This window comes from Sphaerodactylus townsendi, linkage group LG09 (genome assembly GCF_021028975.2).
Source record: "Sphaerodactylus townsendi isolate TG3544 linkage group LG09, MPM_Stown_v2.3, whole genome shotgun sequence".
Classification (NCBI taxonomy): domain Eukaryota; kingdom Metazoa; phylum Chordata; class Lepidosauria; order Squamata; family Sphaerodactylidae; genus Sphaerodactylus; species Sphaerodactylus townsendi.
Genome location: NC_059433.1, coordinates 50,706,834 through 50,733,457, shown reverse-complemented (window position 1 = coordinate 50,733,457; position 26,624 = coordinate 50,706,834). Strand labels below are relative to the sequence as shown.

Sequence of the window (26,624 nt, the reverse complement as noted above, 5' to 3'; positions counted from 1 at the left end):
TGGACTTCCTTTATTGATCGTCCCTGATGGTATTTCACTGTTGCTGTTGCATCCATTTAGTGCTTTCCAGCTGATTGTTTTATATTGTAATGGAGCTTATTCGAGTGGGGACTGAGCGTGGTCTAGTTGAACCTTTGGCAACATGCTGATACTTATTTGCAAAGTACTTTGTGTAATAAAGTCACTTGTATCCACTGTAACCTTGAAGCTCTATTGGGTGCCTTATAGCTCTCAAATGTTCCCTTAGGCTTATTGGCCACCTGCTTGGATAAGTTCCAATTACTGCTGCCAGATGATATGAACTGGATGTTTGGAGGGATGTTGCCTCACTCTTGTAATTGACTGTTCTTGGCTGACGTCTGGTTAGGAGGAAAAAGATCCATCGAATTTGAGAGATGTTGAATGCCACACTAAGGAAGATTTGGACAGCTTTGCAAACTATAGACCTGTCAGAAGTCTCCCCCTTTGAGATAAGATGCTCAAAGCGGGATGGCTGCTAAGATATTTTTGAATAGCCCATTTAACCTGATTTCTATTCTGCTTTTGGGAGTGAATGGCATTGGCCATTCTGGTAGGCCAAAAAAATTAAACTATTAATTCTTCTGGAACTTTCAAAGTGTTTTGATTTGCCTAACCATGGTATCTTTCTGGATTGCTCAGCTAGAACAGGACAGGTAGAAGGTTTACATTACAGGGTGTTACTAGCTTAACACGTATGAATATATTTTTCAAAATAGCAATGGGGAAAATAACTCAGCTTGGCAGTGCGAGAGGCAGGCTAGGTGGGATTTTCTAGACAGCTATACCAGAATTGGCTTTTGAAACGTTCTACAGAGAATGCAAAAGAAACCAAATTGTAGTTTTAAATATTTTATATAGATTTTGGTTGCAATACAATCACACAGTGAGACATTAAGAAGCATACATACAGTTCCTAAGTGATATAAGCAGGGAGGAAAAAGATAGGTTTGGATGATAGAGTAGGAGGGCGGAGCAGGGGACTTATACGTTACCTAAATTCTGCAGAGAAGTTCTTGAAGAAGGCAGGGATTCCCATGACAGCATGGAGAGTGGAGGCCAGCAGCAGCTGAAGCCAGCCTGGAGGGCTTGAGCCAGCACTGAGAGCCAGCATTGAGAACTTGAGCCAGAAGCAGCTGGAGCCAGCATTAAGAACCAACTTCTAATAAGGAGCTGGAGCAAGCCAGTGAGCTTGCTAGGAGCTAGCGCTAAAGAGCCAGCCTCAGCAGCATTAAGAACATGGAACTTTGGGTGCACTGTATTTTTATACCCCTGTGAGCAGTTTGGGGTGAGAGCTAATAAGTTTCTATTCCTGTATTTTCTGGGTTTCCATACTGGGATTGCAGGGCTGAGCTAATTAAGGGCTCATGTATTGTTTCTAACTCCCGGGATAATAGAGTCAATTGTTCCTTGATTCCATCAAGGGAGCTCTAAGAGTATTTTAAAAGACTCTTCCCAGGTATTCAAATTTGGCTGAGGCTTTGATTGGATCAGGAAGGGATTGATTGTTAGGGAGATCGTATCTAGAGGTAGAGGAAATGCAGGGAAGGAGCAATTGTTGAGGAAATGGTTTCTCAAAAGCGCATCAGATATAACGTCTTGTACCAGGGAGTTCTCTGGGATCCATTGTATCACAACAGCTTAGCGGGGTGTGGTAATCAAGATATGTCCATGGTCCTTGAGGCATCTATCTATCTATCTATCTATCTATCTATCTATCTATCTATCTATCTATCTATCTATCTATCTATCTATCTATCTATCTATCTATCTATCTATCTATCTATCTATCTATCTATCTATCTATCTATCTATCTATCTATCTATCTATCTATCTATCTATCTATCTATCTCTCTCTCTCTCTCTCTCTCATCTATCTATCTATCTATCTATCTATCTATCTATCTATCTATCTATCTATCTATCTATCTATCTATCTATCTATCTATCTATCTATCTATCTATCTATCTATCTATCTATCTATCTATTCAATTTAATAGACCGCCCTACCCCCAAAGGGCTCAGGGCGGTTCACAAAACAATCGAACACAATACATGATATGATTTCAATTAAAACAATAGCAGCAATAATCTTCTATAATTAAAATAAGTAGATGATGTCCGGCGTTGACTGGAGTAACTCATTCACTGATTTAATCTTTACAAACAGACCTTTTGCCTTAGGCCTGCTTTTAGGGTGGACACTCTGCTACCTACACACACAAATATGAGAATTGGCTTTTGCCAATACAGTTGTACAGAAAAATGATATGGAATCCATATTTCAGCAATGTGGGGTGTGAGGAGTGGGCTAACAAGGGTGCCACAGGTTTCCATTTTATCCCACATGCTTGCTCAGTAAACTCATCCAGAGATTTGTAGAGAGAATTTAGCCAGTTCAGCCAGTTCTATTTGCCTTTTGATAATGGGCTGGACAAGGACCAATAAACTGAAGCTCAGTCTAAATAAGAGGTACCATACTGGTATAGCTGGCCATAGAGGTAGTATTTCGTTCATTCTGGATGAGTCTGTATTCCATTTTAAGAACTAGATTTGTTTTTTTGTGGTGGTGTTAAGACGCTTTCATTATAGATGCCCAAATGCTGTCTACACTTTATAACATCCCTCATATCACCAGGATTCCTACATTCAAACATCCACATCCATTTCCTTTTTGAAAAGAGATTCTCAATCCAATCCATCACTCATACATAGATTCCCTACCTGGTGACTGCACATGGTGTTTTCAGTGCTCTCCAAAGCCCACTTCAAGCCTCTGAGAGGTATATCTGAAGTGGCTATGGATGAAGGTGCTCCTTTTAACAGAGGTTATATTGGCCGAGAAGGTTTCTAAACTAGGAGCCCTCTCAGCCAGGAGGGGTTTGTGTGTTTTTCACCTGGACAAAGTGGTCTTCAGATCAGACCCAGAAGATTAACTCTGTGTTTCATAGAACGCAAGAGGTCCATTTACCATCTTTTGTCCTAGTCCTAAACACTTTGAGAAATCCTGGCATACATTGGATCCTCGGCAAACTCTTGTAATCAGAACACCTCAGAAAGTTGGACTTTTTCTTCATATCTTTAAAAGCACCTAATAAAAGGAAAAGAAAAAAGATGTTCAGGGCAGCAATAATGTACATCGTTACACAGCCCAAGCCTACAAGTCTGGTAATATAACCATTCCACCAGGCAACCACACACAGTTGATGAGGAGTGCAACCACAAATGCAGCTTTTGACTGTCAGCTGTCAATCCATCTCAACATTTGTCATCCAGTATAAAATATACTCCATGTCTTCAGCAGATGCAGCCTTTGGCTGAAGAGGCCTGCAGCAAGTAGTGGAGGAAAAGTAGTTTTCTCCTGATGCAGTAAAGATGCTGCTTTTGGAGATCCCAAGCTTGAAGATGTCCTCCCCCTCAGAGTGAGAATGGAACCTTGAATACTCACCATGAAGGTTCCTTGTGCTCCGATGTAAGGAGAGCATCTTGCCCACCTGCATTTAATGATCCAGAGAGAGGAGTGTGGCTTTCTGTTGACTGGAAGTGTTCTCTGTTAAGTTTGAAGTAGGTGGGAGCTTGTCCAAAGGGATATGGTTCAAGCCTGGTGAGAAAATGATATAAAAGAATGCAGTGTTGTTTTCTCCAGTCCCAAGTTTGACTCAAAGCTTACCTAAACCTTTGCTTCAGAAGTATACTTGTACTCTAAGTAGCACCACTACATCTGTATTATTGGATAATATTACCACATGCTTTGCACAGTGCATGATCGCCCAGTTTGCCTGAGCACTATATGGTGATCAGCTTTCTCAGTACTGCTACTTAATCTCAATTTTCTAATTATCCAAGTATGTGGTGATTATCCAAGTACACATTTACCTTCTGAAGCAAACGTTTAGACAAGCTTTGGTTCAGATTTGGGCCTGGCGGAAAACAGCATTTCATTTCTTTACATCATCTTCTCAAACTTGGACAAGAAGTATGAAGTGTTATTGTAAAGTACCCCATTAGCACCAGCGATGATGTTTTAAGCGAGATTGGGACCAAGCCAGCAGCAATTAGAGCAAAGCCCTGTGGATTCTTGAACAATTTGGTGAGACTTCCAGTCTTCAACAGAAAGAAATTCTGAAAGTGGGAAAGTATCTCATTAGAGTATGAGCCAGAAATGCTGATGTGGACATTTTTGATGAACTGAGTTTTTTTTTATGTACACAAATCACTAAATCCCTGTATAGGCTCCCACCTCCTTGAAGTTAAAACAGAGAACATACTCAATGGGAATTTCTAATAATCAGAGAGTCATTTACCGGGTACATTAACCATTCAGCACCAAAGCCCATGGACAACAGTTGACAAACAAGCAGTGAGAAGTATTTTGGGAAAAGTCATCAGGAGGTTTGGGCTGTGGTGTCACCTTGTACTGTTTTTTTCACCTAATCCCAAGGATGCTGTTGATACTCCAAAGCAGTTTTTGGAATTGGTAATGGGCTAGATGAGGGTGAATGAGCTGGACATAATATTTATAAGAGGTGATCTGGGATAGTAAAAAAGCAGACCAGGGACTTCAGATCTCTCCTGTCTTGGATGGTGTTATATTTCCATTGAAAAGCCAGTCTTATAGCTTGGGAATATTACTTGACACAATAGTCACCTTGGAAAACCAGGTGACTTCAGTAGTCCAGAGTGCTTTCACCTAGTTTTGACTTGTGAGTCACCTTCACCTGTTCCTGGTTCAGTCAGATCTAGCCACAGTGATCCATGCCTCAGTTACATCTAGAATGGACTATTGCACTGCCCTGTACTTGCGGCTATCCCTGAAGAGTGGAGGCTGCAGCTAGGGCAGAACATTCTAGCTAGACTGCGGGTTGGGGCCAGCTACTGGGAGCATGTGTCCTTGATATTACAGTAAATACACTGGCTCTGACCTGCTCTGAGCCCGATTCATGGTGTTGGCTTTGACATTTAAAGCTCTACATGGTTTGAGACCAAGGTATCTGAAGGGTTGTCACTTCCCACATGTACCTGCTTGGGAATTAAGAGCAAAGGGAGAGGCCCTCCTGATTGTCCTATCAAGCAAAGAATCTCACTTGGTGGGTATTCAAGAGAGGGCCTTTTCAGTGGCAGCCCCACAATTGTAGAACAGTCTCTCCAAAGAGGTGGACTTGGCACCCTCAGTTTTGATCTTTAGGAGGCAGCTGAAGGCAGTTTTATTTAGGACTGCATGCCTCGTGCTGCATTTTGTCCTAGTATCACAAACATTACTAAATAACTATTTCTCTGGATTTATCACCCCTCAATTTTTACAAACCTTAAAAATAATTTATTTATTTTTAAAATTAAATGAATAGTATAATTGATTTTATTGACCCCAAAAACATACAGTTTGACAACAATAGGAGCATTCTACAAGACTGTAAAAAATCTGTCATCTTATCAAATGGTGACTACTACAAAAATGACTGTCTCATAAATGACCTGGAAGTAGGGGTGGGTAGTGTGGTGGCCAAGTTTGCAGATGATACCAAATTATGTAGGGTGGTGAGAACCACAAAGGATTGCGAAGAGCTCCAAGCGGACCTTGATAAATTAGGTGAGTGGGCTAAGAAATGGCAAATGCAGTTCAATGTAGCAAAATGTAAAGTGATGCACATAGGGGCAAAAAATCCAAACTTCACATACACGCTACAGGGGTCAGTGCTATCAGTCACAGACCAGGAAAGGGATTTGGGCGTCTTAGTTGATAGTTCCATGGGAATGTCAACTCAATGCATGGCAGCTGTGAAAAAGGCAAACTCTATGCTGGGGATAATGAGGAAAGGAATTGATAATAAAACTGCAAAGATTGTCATGCCCTTATATAAAGCAGTGGTGCGACCACACTTGGAGTACTGTGTTCAGTTCTGGTCGCCACATCTCAAAAAGGATATTGAAGAGATAGAAAAAGTGCAGAGAAGGGCAACAAGGATGATTGAGGGACTGGAGCACCTTCCTTATGAGGAGAGGCTGCAGCGTTTGGGATTCTTTAGTTTGGAGAGGAGATGTCTGAGCGGGGATATGATTGAAGTCAATAAAATTATGCATGGGGTAGAAAATGTTGACAGGGAGAAATTTTTCTCTCTTTCTCACAATACTAGAACCAGGGGGCATACATTGAAAATGCTGGGGGGAAGAATTAGGACTAATGAAAGGAAACACTTCTTCATGCAACGTGTGATTGGTGTTTGGAATATGCTGCCACAGGAGGTGGTGATGGCCACTAACCTGGATAGCTTTAAAAGGGGCTTGGACAGATTTATGGAGGAGAAGTCGACTTATGCCTACCAATCTTGATCCTCTTTGATCTGAGATTGCAAATGCCTTAACAGTCCAGGTGCTCGGGAGCAACAGCCGCAGAAGGCCATTGCTTTCACATCCTGCATGTGAGCTCCCAATGGCACCTGGTGGGCCACTGCGAGTAGCAGAGTGCTGGACTAGATGGACTCTGGTCTGATCCAGCTGGCTTGTTCTTATGTTCTTATGTTCTTAGTAATGTAATCGTGTAGTTGTCTTCATCGATATAAAAAACATATATTTTCACATCAAAATGAGCATCCTACATGAATTTTAAATATAAAAATAATCATATGCATACCATCATGGAAAAATGGTTGTTACAGGAAGAACGTTCCAAAACTGGAATGTCTACCAAGAAAATTTTAAAGTAATAGTGCCTTGAAACATGCACAAACAATAAAATTCTCTGTACATGCATTTTTGTAGGGGTATATGGTGCAGTCAGGTCTAACACATATACTTATAAAAAGCATTTGCAAACTTTAGTTGATTCAGAAAATCACGCAATCATATCAATTTGCATCGTTTCAAAGGGCTGTACAAGCACAACCTTGACTTCTGCATGTTCGCAACAGTTGAATTGGGGCCCAAGGGTATAGCTACTGTGATCACTATTTGATCTTTCAAAGCAGTGTTATAATTCATCCTGCACCTAAGACAAGTGAACCTTTGTTTTTTCTTTGTTTCTTCACAGTTCTATGAGGCTTGAAGTGGGTTATTTAAATGAGAATGAAATGCAGAAATGAATAAAAATTTGAAAAAAGCTTTTTATTGGCTAACCATACCATGATTTTCAGAATTTTAAAGCACAAGTGAAGTTGATTGTGACAGAAATAGAACATGCTGCACAAGGTGGTTGGAATAAACAATTTATTCTCTCTCATTAAGGATGACCATGCATAAGTGACTTATGGCTTTGCTCAGTTTCTTGTTGTGTGTTCAGTCATCCTTAAATTCAAATTTTTTAAAATAGTTTATTCTACTCACTCTTTGGAAAGATGGATAGAATGAAGCATATGGAGATTTTTCATATATCAATCATGAATCTGAAGATAGAGTGATTGTGGTACTGATTTGATCTCCAGAGTTAAAGACTTCCCCCATTTACATGAGTTTTGTTACTGCTTGCTACCTATTCTGTGTCTAAATTCTTTTAAAGCATGAAAAAACTATCGTTTTTACTGTTAGAGACAGCCTTGGCATAATGACTAAAACTGTTGAGAAAACTAGTCTAGGTATTCTTTTTGCCACATGTATGAGCACATAAGTGACAAACGGCCCCTTCATATTCATTTCTATTCTTTGTTGTAAATGAGATCAGATGTTTCCTTTTTGAACTGTGTAACATTGGCTGGCCAACCTCAGCATGTGCACCATAAATTGCACAGATGTCAGGGTATGTTGCACTCCTAGTTAAGAACAGGCCTGTGGCAGAAATTCCAAGTTGCACATCCCATGCTGTGCTACTGCTTGCTTTGGGCTTAATAAAATGAAAGTAAAAACATTCCAAAGCAAAGGGGAGAAACCTACATATGTACATGTTAGAGCTGGAATTGTCTTGGAGCTTCAGTGAACTTGTGATATACTTGACAATGAGGTCTGACCATTGCTGTTCTAGTGTCTTTTGTACATCTCCAAGGGTTTTTTTTAATATATAAAGGGTCCCTGATTTGTTTTAGGTGTAATCCTTAATACCTTCTCAGGCTGTACAGAAGGAATTTCGCATTTACCTGAGTTAATTTTACAGAATGTTTTAAGTAGGGTGCCATACTAATATAAATGTTAATTAGTCTGTCATCCAGAGATTCCTGCCAGATAAAGTAAGTACTGTTCTTTTGAATGTAGTATATGGACATTAATGATAAAGCTCCATCTACTGGAGTCCTTTCTTTAAAGACCATGTTTCTATCAGAAACTTTGCCCCCATTTTTATTGTACCTCAATGACATGGAGGGGATATCAACTGATTACAGAAAGGAAGACCTGTTTTTTTCTGGCAAGAATAATTGATTAACACTTTATACGGTAACTGGAGGAACACCAAGTAGGTCAGCATAAACTGAACTGGCTGTCGTGCAATGATATATCAGATTCATAGTGTGAACAGTAGCATGTGCTCATACTTAAATTTCACATTGCAGAATGAATTGCCTTACCATGGTTCCCTATTTAGATTTTATCACTTTCCAGGCTTTGTGTGATAGATGTTCAGTTATATGTGAAGTGACTATTAAGGCATCAGTACTCATCTAGGGGTCTAGGTCTCCTCTCCCTTCTTCTCTGGAAATTGTGTTAAACCCATTAATGTACAAAGAAACATGCATTCATCAGGTATAGCGATGGAGGCCAGGGTGCATATTACAGCTTTTACTGCTTATAAGACGTTGCAGTCCTGTTCTTAAGAACTGCCAGGCAGATTGGGAATCACGGTCACGGTTAATAGCAGCGAATTGCCAGCTCTTGATGGGTGGGTAGTCACTCTTTTCAGTGGCTGCCCCCTGGGGGAGAAGGTAGAAAAACAGAGGGAGGGAATTAGAGTGACTTTGCACACTTGAGCAGGTTCATGCCGCTGGATCAGTGGCAGGCATTGGCAGGGCTCCACTCTAGGGAGGCTCACAACAACATCACAGTCTCATTTTTACCAATTGGTGTTGCTATAGCCAGTGGTGCTCAGAGGGAGAGCAGAGAAAGGAGGGGTTGTGGAGGAGGGAATGCGAAGACTGGGCTAAATGAAACAACAAAAAAGTGTTTTGTAAGTAAGTCAAGTTCAGGCTGTAACTATTAGTGAGGTGCTGCTAATTGTACAGAAGTACCAAAACTGAAGTTTCACTGTGTGATTAAGGAGTTGACTTGCAAATTCTCAGCATAACCTTAATTTTGTCAAGGTTATTTGGGTGTAGAATGGCTTATAATAGTGATTTTGACTAATACGATTTTTGACATGCAACTTTAATGCTTAACCTTAGTACAACTCCAGAGCGTTTCATGAGTATTCAGCTGTAAAGAGTGATGATTTAAAGGGATAATATAAGAAAAAGGTTGCTTTAGAATGAACCTTTAACAAATTGCATAAAGGAAACTTATTATTCCACAAGTAGAAGGCTGTGCAGCTTTTCTGATTATTTTTTCTGCTTGATTCAAAAAGTTGTTGAGACATGATAGGGAAAAGAAACAAAAAATGAAATAGAAAACTGCAAGCAGTGAACATTCTTGTGATGGTTATGGTTTTGTTGCTGCTAAAAATACTTGGCAATAATGTGGTTATTCATCTTCTTTCTCCTTTTGGGTGAAGAATTCGCTCTAACAAGAAAATGCTTTTGTTGGTTGGAGGACTGCCTCCTGGACCTGACAGACTACCCAGCAATTTGGTTCAATATTACGATGATGAAAAGAAGACATGGAAAATTCTGACAAGTAAGCAGTTTATTCTATGTTGAATTACCTTGATGAATTTTAAAAACTGGTTAATCAAATTAGACACCTTATTGATTTGCTTCCCCACAGAGATTTGTTTAAATTTACAGTGGAATGGGCCTAAATTAAAGCTGGCTTAAAATCATTTCAGTACGTTTTCAAAGCAAACTTGCTAAGCTTTCTTAAATAAATATCCCTTCACCTTTATATATCCCTGTATTGTGATAACAGTACAGTGCCTATTACATGCTGTGGATACAATCCAGCAGAAACAGCACTGTTAAACCACATTGGTTTTTGCGGGAGAGCTATACTTGTTCTTAAACCAATGCCTTTGAAATCAAGGTCAGAGCATGTCCAGTAAATATTTTATTTCAGGATCCTGTATTGTTCACCATTTTAGTTCTTTCTCTGTAGCTTTTATTTTGAGGTCTACAGTAATGAAGAGAGTTTGTCCCATAGTCCCTCAGAACTCTCACTGACACAAGCAGGGACTTATGTCAGCCTTGGTAAATGATGTTGGCAGGCTTTCTAGCCAGGTTTTAACCTTTTTTCTGAAAGAGCAGGCATGTTTTACAACAAGGATTTAGTCTTGAATTTTGAGCTTTGGAATGTATTGTTATAGTGGTTACGATTTCCAATCTAACTTGGTCACGGAATCACATAATAGTTTTGTGTGTATGTTTTCCAACGCAGTAGACTGTGTATCTACTGGTTCCCTTGTTTGCAGACTAGCTTTATTGATCAACAAAACTAAATCTTTAACTATCAGAATTGCCGAAAGCTGTTCAGATAAAATTATATATGGGCAATTTGATCCATAAATCAAGCCATACTTTTAAAAGCTCAGTAACTGATAAAACTTGGATTTACTAACAGAAATCTTCTTTCCCTGGCAGCCTGATCCCAGGGGGCCATTTTAGCTGCAATAGTGCAAACAATGATGGGGGGGGGATCCTGCATAAGGGAACAGCACTGGAGCACTAATTGCTGCTAATGTGTAAATTATGGTCTAGCACCAGTACTGATGTTGTAGTGACCTGTTTCATAAACTTCTGTCCAGTGACTCTGTCTCATTTTTACAAACTGTTATCCCATCACCAGTATCTAACGCCTTCCATAAGACAGCATTTTGACAACAGAATTTATCTAAGGCCCCTTCCGCACATACAGAATAATGCACTTTCAATCCACTTTCAATCCACTTTGCAGCTGAATTTTACTGTGCGGAATAGCAAAATATACTTGCAAACAATTGTGAAAGTGGATTGAAAGTGCATTATTCTGTATGTGTGGAAGGGTCTAGAACAGGGGTAGGGAACCTGCGGCTCTCCAGATGTTCAGGAACTACAATTCCCATCAGCCCCTACCAGCATGGCCAATTGGCTATGCTGACAGAGGCTGATGGGAATTGTGAATTCCTAATTTATCTGGAAGAGCTGCAATTCCCCTAGTCTAGAAGCCTCTGTTAAAAAAAAAAAGATTTATGCAGTGTTGCTAGAACTATTCTTGGCTGTTGTTTATTCCCATATATATGGCAATAAGGTATTGATTGCAACCATGGATGTAGGTAAGGGGGGGGGTTCTCGGTTTGAACCCCCCCATTCATGTCCGAAGCTCCACCCCTCCATTTGTGGGTTTTAAAAACATTTTAGTGCTTTTTCGGTTTTTGGCCTGCAGGGGACACATTGTTTGGGCTAGCAGGACCACACTTTCAGGGATTGTTTGGGGGACTCTCCAGATGATACTACCCGGGTTTGGTGAGGTTTGGTTCAAGGGGTCCAATGTTATGGACTCCCAAAGGAGGTGTCCCCATCCTCCATTGTTTCCAATAGGAACTAATAGAAAATAGGGGCTACACCCTTGAGGGTCCATAACTTTGGACCCCCTGAACCAAACTTCACCAACCCTGGGATGTATTATCAGGAGAGTCTCTTATTGATACCACCCAGGTTTTGTGAAGTTTGGTCCAGGGAGTCCAAAGCTATGGACTCCCAAAGGGGGTGCCCCATTCCCCCATTGTTTCCAATGGGAGCTAATAGGAGATGGGGGCTAAACCTTTGTGGGTCCATAACTTTGGACCCCCTGAACCAAACTTCACCGTTCCTGGGTGAAGTATCATCGAGAGAGAAGTCACCTAAAACTATACCCTACGAAAGTTTGGTTAACTTCTAGCTTAACAATTGCACCCTGACAACTTAGAGCCCCCCAAATTTCCCCAGATTCTCCTTTTAAATCCACTCCCTTCGGCATGGTTTTAAGGGGAGAATCTGAGGTCCTCAGTTTAGAAGAAGAAGAAGAGTTTGGATTTATATCCCCCCTTTCTCTCCTGTAGGAGACTCAAAGGGGCTTACAATCTCCTTGCTCTTTCTCCTCACAACAAACACCCTGTGAGGTGGGTGGGGCTGAGACAGCTCCAAAAAGCTGTGACTAGCCCAAGATCACCCAGCTGGCATGTGTGGGAGTGCACAGGCTAATCTGAATTCCCCAGATAAGCTTCCACAGCTCAAGTGGCAGAGCAGGGAATCAAACCCGGTGCCTCCAGATTAGAATGCACCTGCTCTTAACCACTACGCCAGATTGAAAGTGATGCTGTTTCAGGGTGGGGGATAATCCACCCCAAAACAGCATCACTTTCACAATGTTGTGTTTAACCTAGGGACCCCAGATTCACCCTTTAAGGTGGATTTAAAAGGAGAATTTGGGCTCTCTAGTTTAAACACCATTGAAAGTGATGCTTTGTTTGGGGTGGATTCCAGCATCACAGCGGCTGCCCAGCCGGGGGGGGGGGGGGACTCAGATTTTGCACCAGGCTCCATTTTCCCTCTATGCCTCTGCCCAGAGGGGAGGGGCAGGGCAGGGCAGGGGAGTCTGCCATCCCCGACTTCGGAGAGCTGCTTTTATAAACGCTAGGCCAGGGGCGGGGCTTGGGGAGGTGTGACCATGCCCTAGGGGCGGGTGGGGGTGTGGCCCCACCCACGAACCACCCCCCATAAAAAATCTATACCTACGTCCCTGATTGCAACAAAAAAAATTTTTCCTGAGCACTACTATGCTGGATATGGAGATGTTGTGTACTGCAACTAAAAGAAGGAATGAACCATAGAATGCAAAGTCTACTATGTTATAATATAGAAGAGGCACAATGCTAGTTGAATTTTATCTGTAAACAGAATTTTATCTGTAAACACTGCATATATCTTTAACAGAAGCCCCTTCCACACAATGTGTATAGAATTGCAGACAACTGCTAGATCTTTTTTTTAAAAATGATGTACAGAAAATGTTAGTGCAGTATAAATTAAAGATAACTCATTTTGGAAGTTACTTTGTCAGGAATCTTACTTGTGCTCAGTTGTTTACCAACAAAGAAGGATTGGATTTTGAAAGTAACAGAATATTCAGAAATGGCAAATCTGACGTCTCTAATAAGGGACAATAATATGGACAACTTTTCAGAAAGATGGAAAACTTTTACAGAAAACTTTGGAAAACCTTTGGAAAACCTATTCAAACAGAGAAACAATAGCAGGATTTGAAATCTAAAAGAAAACAACAGAATGTATTAGAATATAAGTAAAACAAAAAATAACTGAACTAATTTTTTTTAATTATATGCATGAATCTAGAGTTAACTTTCAATCACATATGAGATAGCTGGAAGTCATTGTAGGGAGTGTAATGGGTTGTATTTTGTTATGTTTTAACTTGGTTTTCCGTAGTTGTTGGTGTCTATGTACGTTGTTTTTTCATGTAAGAAAAAATAAAAATTATTATTCAAAAGAAGGAATCTCACTTGTGCTCCAATATCAGATCAAATATATACTCACTGCTTTAAGGACACTGCTACCATTCTCAATTTACTGGTTTCAGGTAATAAACCAAAAAAAAAAAGATTCCTGAAAGTCTAAAACAGGGCCCCCAATGTAGTCCCTGTGAGCGCTATAGTATCCACCAACACCTTTCCTGGTATCCACCAAGTGCATTTTGAAAGGGTGGAGTCAGATGATGCTTTTGACCAGCAAGGTTTCTGATTGGTCATTGGAGATTTGATTGGCTGTAGATTTTTTGCTTTGGCAGCATCTCTTTCCATTATACCATGATCTTCACTGTGTGACTGAAGGTAAGCCGCTGCAGTCTTTTTGTGACTGGCTCTGCCCCCTGTGGCAGCCATTTTGTTCATTTTGCACCCACCACGTTGTATCAAAATTCCAAAGGCTCAAAAGGGTTGGGAACCCCTGCACTTAAATCATGAATGTTGGCTCTTCCATCCCATTCGAAACTTCTTCTGATGTGGGTTGCATGTTAATCATTATCATTTGAAAATTGAAATGTTATTGTAATGCATTTCATAGATTGCTCGCAGTGTATTTCTTATGTTGTGAAACTGACCTAAGCCTGGCTGTTCCAGAGGAGGGATGGGGTATGAATCTAATAAAATAAAATGAATTCCCTAAACTTGTCTAGGAAGTCTGTTGTCTAGCAAATGATCACTATATGGCCATAATCTGCCCTGGAAATCCCAGGCCTCAAGCTGCATGGAAACAACTTTTGCTTATAACAGCTAAATCCTATGCAGACAATAAAAAATTACATGAAACATGTAGCAACAAAGGATGGAGCGGGATTGTACTTGCAACACCCTGCCCCCCCCCCCCCCCAGTTGATGTTCATGAGTTCAGATAGATATTTGCAGCAAGCCCTTTGTATGTGCAGGCTTCTCCATGCAACTGGGAATGCTGCTGCATTCCTGCTCTTTTAAAAGCGGATTTTGTTTCAGACGTTTGGCTGAATGCTTATAAATTGCCTGTGGAGCCAGCAGATTCAGTCATGTTTATTTGTTCATACTTTGTGTTTGGTTTTTTTAAAAAAATGTCTGCCTAGCAGTACATCAGCTAAATAGTCCTGGCAGGTAAAAGTATTTTGACAGGGCACTCCTATGTTAAAATTGTTCGATTGGCTTGTATCCAACCATGTACCTCCAAAGATTTAAGGGCACCTTTTAAGATGCAAGTGGCAATTTATGCTAGTTCCTCCCTCCCACTACAGACCCTTACTTTACTGCCTGTGCTATCCCTGAGGGCCTGCTTACCCACAAGAACAAATTTGGAAGAGGAAGGTTGTTGGCTACAGCAGGGAGAGGAAAGTTCTCAATGAGGTCCACTCCACAAGTCAATCTTATTGAATAAATGTTGGAGGCTGAGATCTTAAACCTTGTTTCTGCTGGCTCAGTGCCCTTTTCCATCACTGTGATAATGATTCACTTTGGAGCCCATTCCTTTTCCATCACAGTGATAATGATTCACTATGGAGCCCATTCCTCCAGCATTAGACTCTTCCACTCAAGCAAGACCAGAGCCTTTCAATAAAGTGAAAAGTGCCTAGCATGAGGGAACATGGTCTATAGCAGAGGACTGCCTCCGCAATGTATGATGAGGGGTGCAGCCTGAAGGAACTTAGGACCCAAGCTATTGTTTCTGGTATCTTTTAAACATCAATACCTCAATCAACACCCACAATTCAAAAACAATTCTAGGCTTTTATCGATTTCAATCCTTGATCTTTGGGTATTCTCCAAAGAGACACAGGAAGAGTTTTAAGCTGTATTTCCACTTCTATCTGTTTTCAGGAGTTCCTTCTCTCTAGTTGTTGCTTTGTACATATAATTATACACAAATATCTACCTAGCTTATTAATGCAGATTTGTTACTTAGGCCTGTGCTCTACTATGTACTGCTCTGATAGGTTGCTGGATACCCTCAAGGCCTTGCAACTTGGAAGCTACTTTGTGTAACAACATTTTATTTATATATCTTCGGGGGGGGGGGGGGGAAATATTCTCTCATGTTTTTCTTATGGAGATTAATTTGTGTGCCTAGAAAAGGAATATGTGATAAAATCTTGTTGCTTCTTGTGTTGCTCTGAGGAGTGGACTGGCCATTAATCTCACTGGCAAAATTCCTGGTGCGCCTCTGCCTTGGAGGGCCACTTTTCCATCCTAATATGGTGCATTTTAGCAACAACACTCATTAACACTTCACTCTACCATCACTTCCAGGCTGAGATGGCCCTTCTTAGCCTACACAAAAAAGGTGTACCATGAATGGAGGAAAGAGTAGGGAAATGGACAGGGTGGCTGGGTTGCAAAGGACCTGGAAAAGTATTTATGCAAGATTTGATTTATATAATTGAAGGAAAGGACTGTGTCCTTCTATTTGTTTTTGTGTTCCAACTATGGTCATCAGGCAACTATCTGTTTGCTGCCTACCACCCCTTTGGATGGCCCATCTGGCATCAACCAAATCTCAAGCCTTTTACATCTTGGCTCTGGGCCTGTGAAATGAACTTCCTGAAGAGATGAGAAGGATGACGCCTTTGGAGATCTTCAGGAGGCACTGCAAGGCCTGTCTGTTGGGCATTTGAGGGGGTTAAAACAGGCATCTTTGAAGGGGGGATTTTGACTTTTTATTTTATCTTTGGTTTTTAGTTGGAGATGTTTTAATTTTTATTGTAAGTCACCTTAAGCCAAAAGGAAAGGCGAGACATAAATGTTTTAATAAATAGATAATTAAGAATCCTGCTGATTTTCCCAATAAATATCTTATCCCCAGCCCTCATATTAGAGTTATAAGATCCATTCATTGTAGCTGGCAATGAATTGCTGCATAGTTATCTGTTGTCTCATATGAACAGATTTTGGGGGAAAGAATATGTATCCTAGAAGGACATTTGTTTATCAATACTGGCTAGAATACAATACAAATTCTGCCTTAATTAAAAAACAAAAGATTATATAGCTTGTCCAAGGACCAAATTCTGTGCCTGAATGCACTGACATAAATTAAGAATTCATGTCTTCCATCTTCTGTGAGGCAAGTTTAACCTTAATTTTGATGAAATTATTTCTCATATTTTAATCATTGTAATCCAGGAATTTCTACATATTGTGTTTTTTAAGAAAGATGAGGCTTTCATTACTTGCTGGCATACTAAAAGCTAATCTTAGGTCAAGAATAGGCATCATGGAAAGAAAATTTGTAAAAATAAGATTGTCACCTTATTAATACATTATTAATTGACTGTCTAAATTCATCCATCAGAGTTTTGGGTCCAGCCACATATTATCTTTGCAGTTGTCACAAACAAATGATAATACCAAAGAATACGTTACCTTTGGGATATATACTCTGGAGAAACTGAGTCATTTTTTATTATAGTGATTCTTTGATGGCTCCATGCCCTCTGGAAATATTTGCAGGTTTAGGTTCCTTGGCATGAAATATATCAAATAGATACACAGATCTTGGAAGCTGTATCAAATAATGCATCAGATACAGAGGGCACTATTTTTTCAGCATGGTGTAGTAGTTAGGAGTGGTGGATTCTGATCTTGAGAATCGGGTTTGATTCTCCATTCCTCTACATGAGTGGCAGACCCTTATCTGGTGAACTGGATTTGTTTCCCTGCTTCTACACATGAAGTTGCTGGGTGACCTTGGGTTGGTCATAGTTTTTCAGAGCTCTCTCAGCCCTAACTATTTCACAAGGTGCCTGTTGTGGGGAGGAGAAAGAAAGGGAAGGTGTTTGTAAGCCGCCTTGAGACTTCTTGCAGGAGAAAAAGGCAGGGTATAAATCAGAACTCTTCTTCTCCAGCAATATCTAACTGCATCGGCTGATTTCACAAACAGGAAATTTAATCACAGTATCTGATATCCACAAGAACTAGCACAACCTGTTCACATTACCAACTACCCAGAGGAAAAAAAGTCCTTCAAGTTGAAACTTTATGGGATGTTATTTACCAAGTGATGGGAAGCTTCAGTGATTCCCATTCCTCCACATTAACCCTTTGTTAAAGTCAGGTCATTTGAACCAGGTATTAAGACCTAACTGACCAGGTATTGTGCAGGTGGAAATGCTCTTTTGCTGACTCACCCTTTATTTCCATACACTTGGCCTGTGCAAAGTATAGCTTCTAAATAAGTGAATATTATCAGTGTCCTATACCGCAGTTTTTAACAATGATTGTACCAGGATAGCAACAGAATAATTTCATTGTTATAGAAGTCCATGTAATAGTACTTTAAATAGAATTTGATACCTGCTTTACACTGGAATTGTTATACAGTGATCAAATGAAACTAGTGAGTGATATACCTTAATTATGGTAAATTTGTACAGCCATAAGTTTCTTTACTACTAAAAATTGCTTGGATAAAATATTATTGGGCTGAATTTTGCTAACAGATAAACAGAAAAAAAGCTTTGCTTCAGTTGTTTGAAGTTGGCTAAAATAATTGTAACGTCTAAAAGAAAGAATCTTTAGTTTTTTAATATTCAGAGTTGCATAGCACTTCCTCCCAAAATTCCTACCACTAAGGCAATGATGTATTACTCTTACTTTCATTATATGTTTTTAATCAGAGCGAGACTTCACACTAGACAAAGCGATGCTTTATGCATGGTCTCACTTGTTTTTGCTAAAATCTTTTGACATGATTAATTTTACTTTAATGCTTTTGTCTTGTAGTACTGGTTAAGATGATAGGGATGAACCATGGCTAAAACTCTTGCTTTTCTATCCCAGCATCCATGAGCATTTAAGGAAAACACATAGAACTGAGAAAGATAAATCCAACAGGAATATAAGGAAGCATACTGCCAAAAAGAAAAATATCATTATTAAATGTTAGTCTTACTGTTTTTTTGTTTCTTATATGATAATGCAGTCTTCTGTCTGATGTCATTAAGGAAGATCGAATCTTATACCCAAATCCTGTCCAAATTTGCTTGGAAGTGGATAGGATTGATTTCACGGGAACTTTCTGCCAAGAAACTGCATATGGGATTGCTGCCTGAGTTTTTGTTAAGCTTTTACACATGGCATATTGTCCATTTTGCTGTGGATTTACTTTCCAAAAACATTTGAGTGTGACTGTGCCTATGCATGTTAAACATTAGAAGGCATATTCCATATTAAATCACAACATACAATGCTGAAAGTTCAAACAGCTTCCTATAATAGGAAAGCATCACACTATTGAAAGTAAGGTAATACTTTGATGGATACTGAACATGCTGCACTTTTCTAAAAATAAAAACCTACAGCCTGATCCTTATATATGTTTACATGGAAGTAAGGTTTACTGATTTGGTTGGACTTCTTCCCAAATAAATGCTCATAAGATTGCTGCCAGGCAGGCTGACCTTCTGTTCTCGGCTCTGGAAGCAGCTGCTGTACCAGGGCTAACACCATCATGTAGTCACAATCCTAGCCTCAGCTAGCAACAGACAAAATAGTTGTTGTAACAAAAAGTTTTTGTGGCAAAAATGTCCATTTTCAAAGTATCCCTAATTCTTCTATCACTTTTGTGCGCTGGTGATCCTTCCATATTACTCATGCATTGCAATCACCTTTCGGCAAAATAACTCCATGGTGTCACATTGCCTAATTGCACACCACAAATAATGCACATCCAGGTAGTCAGAGAAAGATGTCCATACTCCGCACTCTCAAGCCTCTATGGGACTGATGGTAAGCTGCCCCATACACAGAATCCAGAGGGTTTTCAAGAGAAGGGGTATGAGTTCCTGTGCAGATACAGTGCCTTCCCAAATACCTTCCCAGAACATTGTGCACAACAGGGGAGAATGGGAACTACAACAGAAAGCAACAGCAGTGGGAGCCACTGGTATCTTTATATTTATTTTTAATATATATATATATTCCGCCCCTCCCCTACTACAGTGAGCTCATGGCAGCTAATAAATCAAATTGCATTCTGTATCTATTGAAGCTTCCGGAGGAAGATGATGATGAAGATGATAAAAGGTCATCCTGGTAACAGTTGAGGCCTGCTGTTCTGTTACTTACCTCACTGACTTACTGGGGTAAGCAGGTGCTAGAGGTTTGAGTCCAGTCTAGATTGGTTGAAATACACAAGGAAATACACAAGGATAAGGCTGACAAAGCAACAGAGATGGGGGGCAGTTAAAATTTTCTTCTAACGAAGAATTGGAAGAATACCTCTGCTGATACGTGTAACTAGTTGTGGGGACAGGGGGGGGGATGGGTACAGATTCACAATTAGAACATAGCTGCCACCAACCTGTGTGGACTGGAAAATCTGTTCATTTACACATATTAAACTACTGTTGAAGTACTTTTTCTTTTGAGATCTGAAACTGCTACCTTTTATCTTTAAAACTGCTTATTTTAAAAATATATATATCAGAGTGACTTTTATCTACCTGCAATAAAGAACGGCCCTGAATCAGCAGGGCCCACCATTGCTGCCCGGGATGGGCACTGCAAAGAGCCCCCTCCATGCTTCCCCTTAGAAGGGCGGAAGGCAGGCGGTGGCCATGCCCACTATGGGCGTCAGCGTCATCAGGAGTGACAGCCGGGAACCTATATGAGGCTTCGACCCGGCCCTTGGCCCCTCTCTGGAGCAGAGTGGTACCGAGTTTCCTACCCACCTCTCCCCTTTGGACAATGTTAATTCATGTTTATGCTGTCATAGCCAAGCTGGCGGTTGCACATGGGAACTGGTCTGATGGTAAGGGGAGCTGCGGAGCTAACCCTCGTTGGTGGAACCTCCTTAAGAGGTTTGGGGTGGAGCAAGCTGTGAGTCAGAATGCCCAGCCGGGGGCTACTGAGGCTTGCACCCCTTAGCAGTAAAATGGAACTTCAGATGGGGCATGGCGCCCACCTAAGTTCCATTATCGCTGCGCTGTGCAAAACGGATCCCCAGAAAGTGACCTCCGCCTGGCTGGGTTCCACGGTTGCTGCACAAGGTTAACGGTTTCCTCCAACAGGCGGGTTGGAGGAAAGTTTTCACTGGGGGACAGCACTTGGGCTGCCCAGTGTTCAGATCAGATCCCATGCTGCACCTCACACTTCTTTTCATCCTTTGTCAATAAAATGGTTTGGCTAAGGCCAACATTTTAACCCACAGACAGGAGTGTCGTGTCGTTATTGTGGTTGGGAACTCTGAGCAGTGCCAGTCCCGCCCTCGGGTGGCAATAGTGGGGCTTATTTGCAGACACCCTTTCTCATGAATGTAGACATTAACTTCTGATAGCTCTGAGAAAGCAGGCTTCCTTTGCAAGGAGAAGGAAAATTGTCAAGGGGGACTTTCAAACAAGTAATCTCCCATTATCTTTTTAGGAAAGATTGCTTTGTGGGTGTCTTAGAGAACATTAGTCAGTTCACAATTTAGCAATAGTCCTTGTAAACTTCACTATTCTACAGTTGGTATAATTCCAGAATGCTGATTCATACATATAGTTAGTTGGTTAATTATTTGCATTTCTTGCCTACTTCCACCAAAGCAGTTGGTAGTAGTTTATAGCATATTTGGCAGTGAGGAGATAAAAAGAAAATGCCTAAAATATGGGATATAGCAAAGGACAAAGCTACATTTCAGTCCTCAATGTTTTGTCCTTCCGTCCTCTGTTTACCATTTTTGTTGTTGTTCACCTAATATCAGGGCTTAAAATCTTCATGATAGATTTTTGCAAATGAGTTCAATCTAACATTTGTCTTTCTCTAAAGAATGAAATTGCCTTGCTTGTAGTTTTCATGCCATGTGGATGCTTTCTGCCACTTCATGGAGACTTTGCCTATCCTGGTCCTGAACATGAAACTGAGTCAGTGGATTACTGCAGGTGTCTTTGCTTAGTTAGCATCCAGTGATTTTCCTTGATTAGTAATAGAACAATAGGGGCAAACAATGGTGCGTAAGGAAATGGGGGTGAAATTAATGTATTGATAAGTCCCCATTATAGTGCTTAGAGACTGACAGTTTACATTTATCATACTTACACACAATCTGTACACAATTTGGACACACAATTTGATTTGGTAAACAATTCTCAGTGGCCCTAGTACCTTTTCTGCATTTCACTTTATTCAGTCAGCAGTTGCAAGCACCAGGGCTTCTGCTTCAGTGTTGCGTTGAGGTTGCTTCCAGCCCTGCATTGAAAAGCTTGAGCAAGCATTTGCACATTACTAAAGCAGCAGCCTCAACAGTGTGTGCTAGACAGCTTTAATGAAGACTGTGGGTATCTGTAGAACTAATGATGCTCCTAGCTCATACAATTGCTGTAGTAATATAAGCAATATTTACTTCATATCTTTTTGTTTAAATCCTTTACTGTGTTTTTCTAGCATGTCTTTTGCTCACTGATACCTGGCTCAAGAGAGAAAATACATGTAATATTCAGATGAGAAGAGGTTACAACAATAAATATGTAGTTCTGTTTTATTAGAAGATGAAGCCACGGGTTTATTTTTTTCCAGAGAAATGACAGCAGATAACTGTAAAAAAAAGATAAAGGCAGTGATAATTTTGTGTGAGAGAGAGAGAAAGAGAGAGAGAGAGGTTGAGCAACACAATGTCTGCTCTAAGCATAATGCATGGGAATTCAACCGTGCAACTCCTGTTAATGATGCATGGCTGCATATCTAAGAGAGATATAGAAAAGTTCTAAGAGTTAAAATCCATCAGATTGTCAAAATGTGTGCTGTATTGGTGAGTGAATTTTCACTTTTTTTGTTTGATAACAATAATCCTTATTTCTTTTATACATACTTTTGAAATTTATAAACCCTGCTATTGTTTAGCCACTGAGCCAGCATCTATAGTGGTTAAGAGTGGCAGACTCTAATCTGGAGAACCAAGTTTGATTCCAAACTCCTCTACATGAAGCCTACTTTGGTGACCTTGGGCCAGTCACAGTTCTCTCAGAACTCTTTCAGCCCACAAAGAAACAGGCAATGGCAAACTACCTCCAAATGTCTCTTGCCATGAAAACCTTATAAGGTCGCCATAAGCCAGCTATGACTTGATGGCGCTTTCCATTATTTAGCAGAATTATTTTCCATTATTTAGCAGAATATGTTTTTACGCTTAAATAAGTCTTCCTTCCATTCCAATTTATGTCAGAATATGTGGAATTTAATTTTATTTAATTTTCTTGTGTGATAACTGGACTCCCAAATTGTGTGCCCTATGCAGCTCTTTGTCTGGAGTTAGGTCAAAACTCCTTGGAATCAGCCACTTGGCTGAGGACTTTTAGATTCTGGCTGCGAATCCACTTTCTCTCAGACTGTAATTCCCTGGTCCACCGTCTGGTCTCTGACACCCATTCCAACCCCTGGTTTTCCATAATTGAAGAAAAAAATTGCCTCTATTGGACTGTCAGTGGATTCACTTTGCCCTTTGTCCTATTCAGAAGCTTATAGGAAATTAAAAGGTCAACTATTGGATAGAGAGTTCTCTACCCTAATCACTGCAGCCAAGAAAACATGCTCCCCCCTGTATTTTTCTCTCCCATTTCTCTCCCATTTCTCTCCCATTCTCTCCCACTTGGCACACTACCTGTATTGCTTAATAAACCCTGTTCAAAGGAGAGCCATAATGCTCGCCAGATTTAATGTTATGCCTTCTGCCTTGTTACATGGCAGATTTAATAAGCAAGAAAAGGCTAAAAGATTGTGCCCATGTAACGATAGCTCAGTTGAATCTCTGGCCCACCAATTACTACACTGTCTCAGATTCAAGGAAATCCGATCCAAGTATGTGAATCTTACTCCTTTACATTTACCCCATCTCCCCGATTTAATTAGATTACACTACTTGTTGGACAACCCTGATCCTTCTCTCTGTACGATAGTGGCAGACTTTCTCCTGGAAATTACTAAACGCCAGTAGATTTCCTGCGACCTGTATTGTATATGCTTTTTTAATCTGTTTTAATCTGTTTTTTATTACTGTTGTACTGTTGTCTATGCCAATAAAGGCTTGCTTCTTCTAATTTTCTTGTGCAAAAAAAATCCAAATAACTATATATTGCTTTGGTTTCTTATGTCTGTACCAGTTCCTCTCCTCACAAGGCAATGTAAGAATTATTCAGAGAAGTGTCTAGTGGCAGACTAGGATACTTGTGAATAAATCTGCTGGTAAATGAGCACTCTGGTCTACGACTTGATGAAGCACATGTGAACCAACCTTGTTGGCAGATCAGCATGAAAAGGAGGAATGTAGTTTCTATATCATGTGATAAATTGCTGACCTTACAAGCAGATATGGTGCCACACTACATATTTCTGCAGCTGAACACTGCTGCGCGGGAGAAGGACCTGACGTTACTGACATTCCTTACTGAAGAGCAAGTAATAAGGCAATGTCAGAGACGTAGAAGTTGCTATTTCTACGCTGTGAAGAAGAAGAGTTGGGTTTTATACCCTGCTTTTCTCTAAAAAGTCTCAAAGTGGCTTACAGTTGTCTTCCTTCCCCTTCCCCACAACAGGCACCTTGTCAGGGAGGTGGAGTTGAGAGAGTTCTGAAAGAACTGTGACTAGTCCAAGGTCACCCAGCAGGCTTCATATGGAAGAGTGGGGAATTGAACACGATTCTCCAGATTAGAGTCTACCGCTCATGTGCAGGATTGGTGAATCAAATCTTTCTCTTGATTTAGAGTCCACTACTATTAACCACTATACGGCACCGTGGAAGGTGGATGGAGGAGCTGGGGCAGAAATCAACAGTATGGAAGGGTGCTGCTACATGTTCACCTTCACTGGGCTAATATAACATCCCCAATGCTTCTATCATAATGTCATAACACCTTTTGATGAGGGCATGGTATTCAGCAACACTCAGTGGTAAGTTGCCACACAAGCTGCTGCTGATCTTTGGGCATCTTTTGAGAGATTCTGAAGCCTTCTCCTTCTAATTGTTTTTGCTTTCATTTGCTTGTGGTATTCAGAACTCCCTTTATTTCTTTACGTAAAGAAATCACTTTCTAATGTGTAAAGAAATTTCACCATAACATACCAATAGCACTGGTAATTTCCAAATAAGCTTTAAAATGGTTTGTTAGGGAAGTAAAGAAATTTATCAGTTTTCTGTGAAACAGAGCCAACATTTCTGTCTTCTTATATCCAAAGTAAGCAGAAATACAAGACTCTACCACCTCTGCTGCTTTACAGAAAGTACTCTGTCACATACATCAGAAAACTCCGTGGCACTAATATCCATCTGAAAACTCCGTGGCGCTAAGTTGCATACCCAAAGGCATTCACTCTATCTATAATATTGGACAAGGCCTATGGAATTCAACTGCATTTCTGTCTCCACCAAAGATGTGTAATAAAATTACAGCCGGCAAAAAGATTTGTCTTCAATCAGTATATGTATCCATTAAAGCTGAAATGTGTGTAGCATCCTTCATGGTTAACAAATGCAGGTGGAGTTGGGTTGCAGGCAGACTTCAGGGATGGGTTCAGAATGTGGATTGTGAAAAGATCATGAATAAGAGAAATGAACAGAAGGAATGCAGTTCAATTCAAGAAAGAATCAAGAGCTCAATACTTGGGAAAATTAAATATTTAGGAACAGGACTGATTGTAACAAATCAGGGTCAAAACTAGGTGATACCTTATTCACAAACATACTGAACCACAAAAACACTGAGATAGGCTTCACATGAAAACAAAGATAATAAAGCTATGTTAGGTTCCCCTGGGGTCAGGTCTGAGTCCAGGCTTTAGTTGGATGTGTGTCCCAGGATAGAGCCTCAGAAAAGAGCAAGAGGTTTCTCTTCGCTTAATTGCCATACTGTGTTCTGCCAATTACTTATTCCCACCTGCCAGGGAATGGATCTGGCTCTTCCACTGTATCTGTTCCTGGGAATTCCTTTTAATTCCTTCCCCACGGGAGGGCCAAAGCTGGTCTGTCAGTCCCCCCTCGCCCACCCAGTCCTGGGCCAATGGAGCTTTGCCTTGGATGGTAAGCTAACTGGCCATTCCCTGGACTTTTTAAAAGAGTTGATTGGTCTGCCTGACCTACTTTAAGAAGGTCAGTGCTGACTACTGGCCCTGCCTCTTTGTCAGAGTTTCCCTAAGTGTCAGCGTGATCTCTGGTAGGAATTTAGATGTGTTGGCTTCTGCTTCTGTTCATGCCAACTGGACTTCTTCAAGCTGACTGACTCCCAACTAGACTCCATCAAAGCCATGCCCTGCTATGCCCTGACAGATAATTTCCACAGCATTGGGGCTTGCTGGCACAATGTACTGTATATACTTGCGTATAAGTCAACCCTCATATAAGTCGAGGCACCTAATTTTACCACAAAAAACTGGGAAAACTTATTGACTCGTGTATAAGTCGAGGGTGGGAAATGCAGCAGCTGCTGGTAAATTTTAAAAATAAAAATACATGCCAATAAAATTACATCAATTGAGGCATCAGTAGGTTAAATGTTTTTGAATATTTATTTCAAAGAAAAACAGTAAACTGGCTCTGTAAGTGGAAAAGAGGGTCAACAAGAACAATATGGTATCAACAATAACTTTAAAAGTACAAAAACCTTAGCTCAACCAGCAACCAAGCTAAAACACAAGAGTTAAAATCCTCCAAAACTGGATTCCTCATCATCATCTGTATGTCCAAATGTAACCAAACTTAGATTTTAAGAGGGATATTATCAGAAATGGAAAATCTACTATTAGCTTCCATTGTAAACAATGGGGGATAGGGCATCCCCTTTGGGGGTCAATAACTTTGGATCCCCTGATCCAAACTTCACCAAACCTGGCTGGTATCATAAAGAGACTCTCCTGATGAGCCCAGCCAGGTTTGGTGAAGTTTGGTTCAGAGGGTCCAAAGTTATGGACCCTCAAAAGGGTAGCCCCATCTACTAATAGCTCCCATTGAAAACAATGGGGAATGGGGGCACCTCATTTGGGGGTCCATAACTTTGGACCCCCTGAACCAAACTTTACCGAACTTGGCTGGTATCATCAGGAGTGTCTTCTGAGGGTACCCTGAAATTTTGGTGCTGCTAGCATGA

At 40.5% G+C, this 26,624-nt stretch overlaps 1 protein-coding gene across 2 annotated transcripts in view; it reads left to right on the top strand.

Annotated features, from left to right (window-relative positions):
• KLHL14 (kelch like family member 14) overlaps nucleotides 1-26,624 on the top strand; it is an 84,762-nt gene that overhangs the window by 17,131 nt on the left and 41,007 nt on the right. For both annotated transcript variants that reach the window (XM_048508270.1, XM_048508269.1), the window contains exon 3: nucleotides 9,643-9,764. In XM_048508270.1, the coding sequence (XP_048364227.1) occupies nucleotides 9,643-9,764 (122 nt within the window). The remainder of the gene's footprint in view (nucleotides 1-9,642; nucleotides 9,765-26,624) is intronic.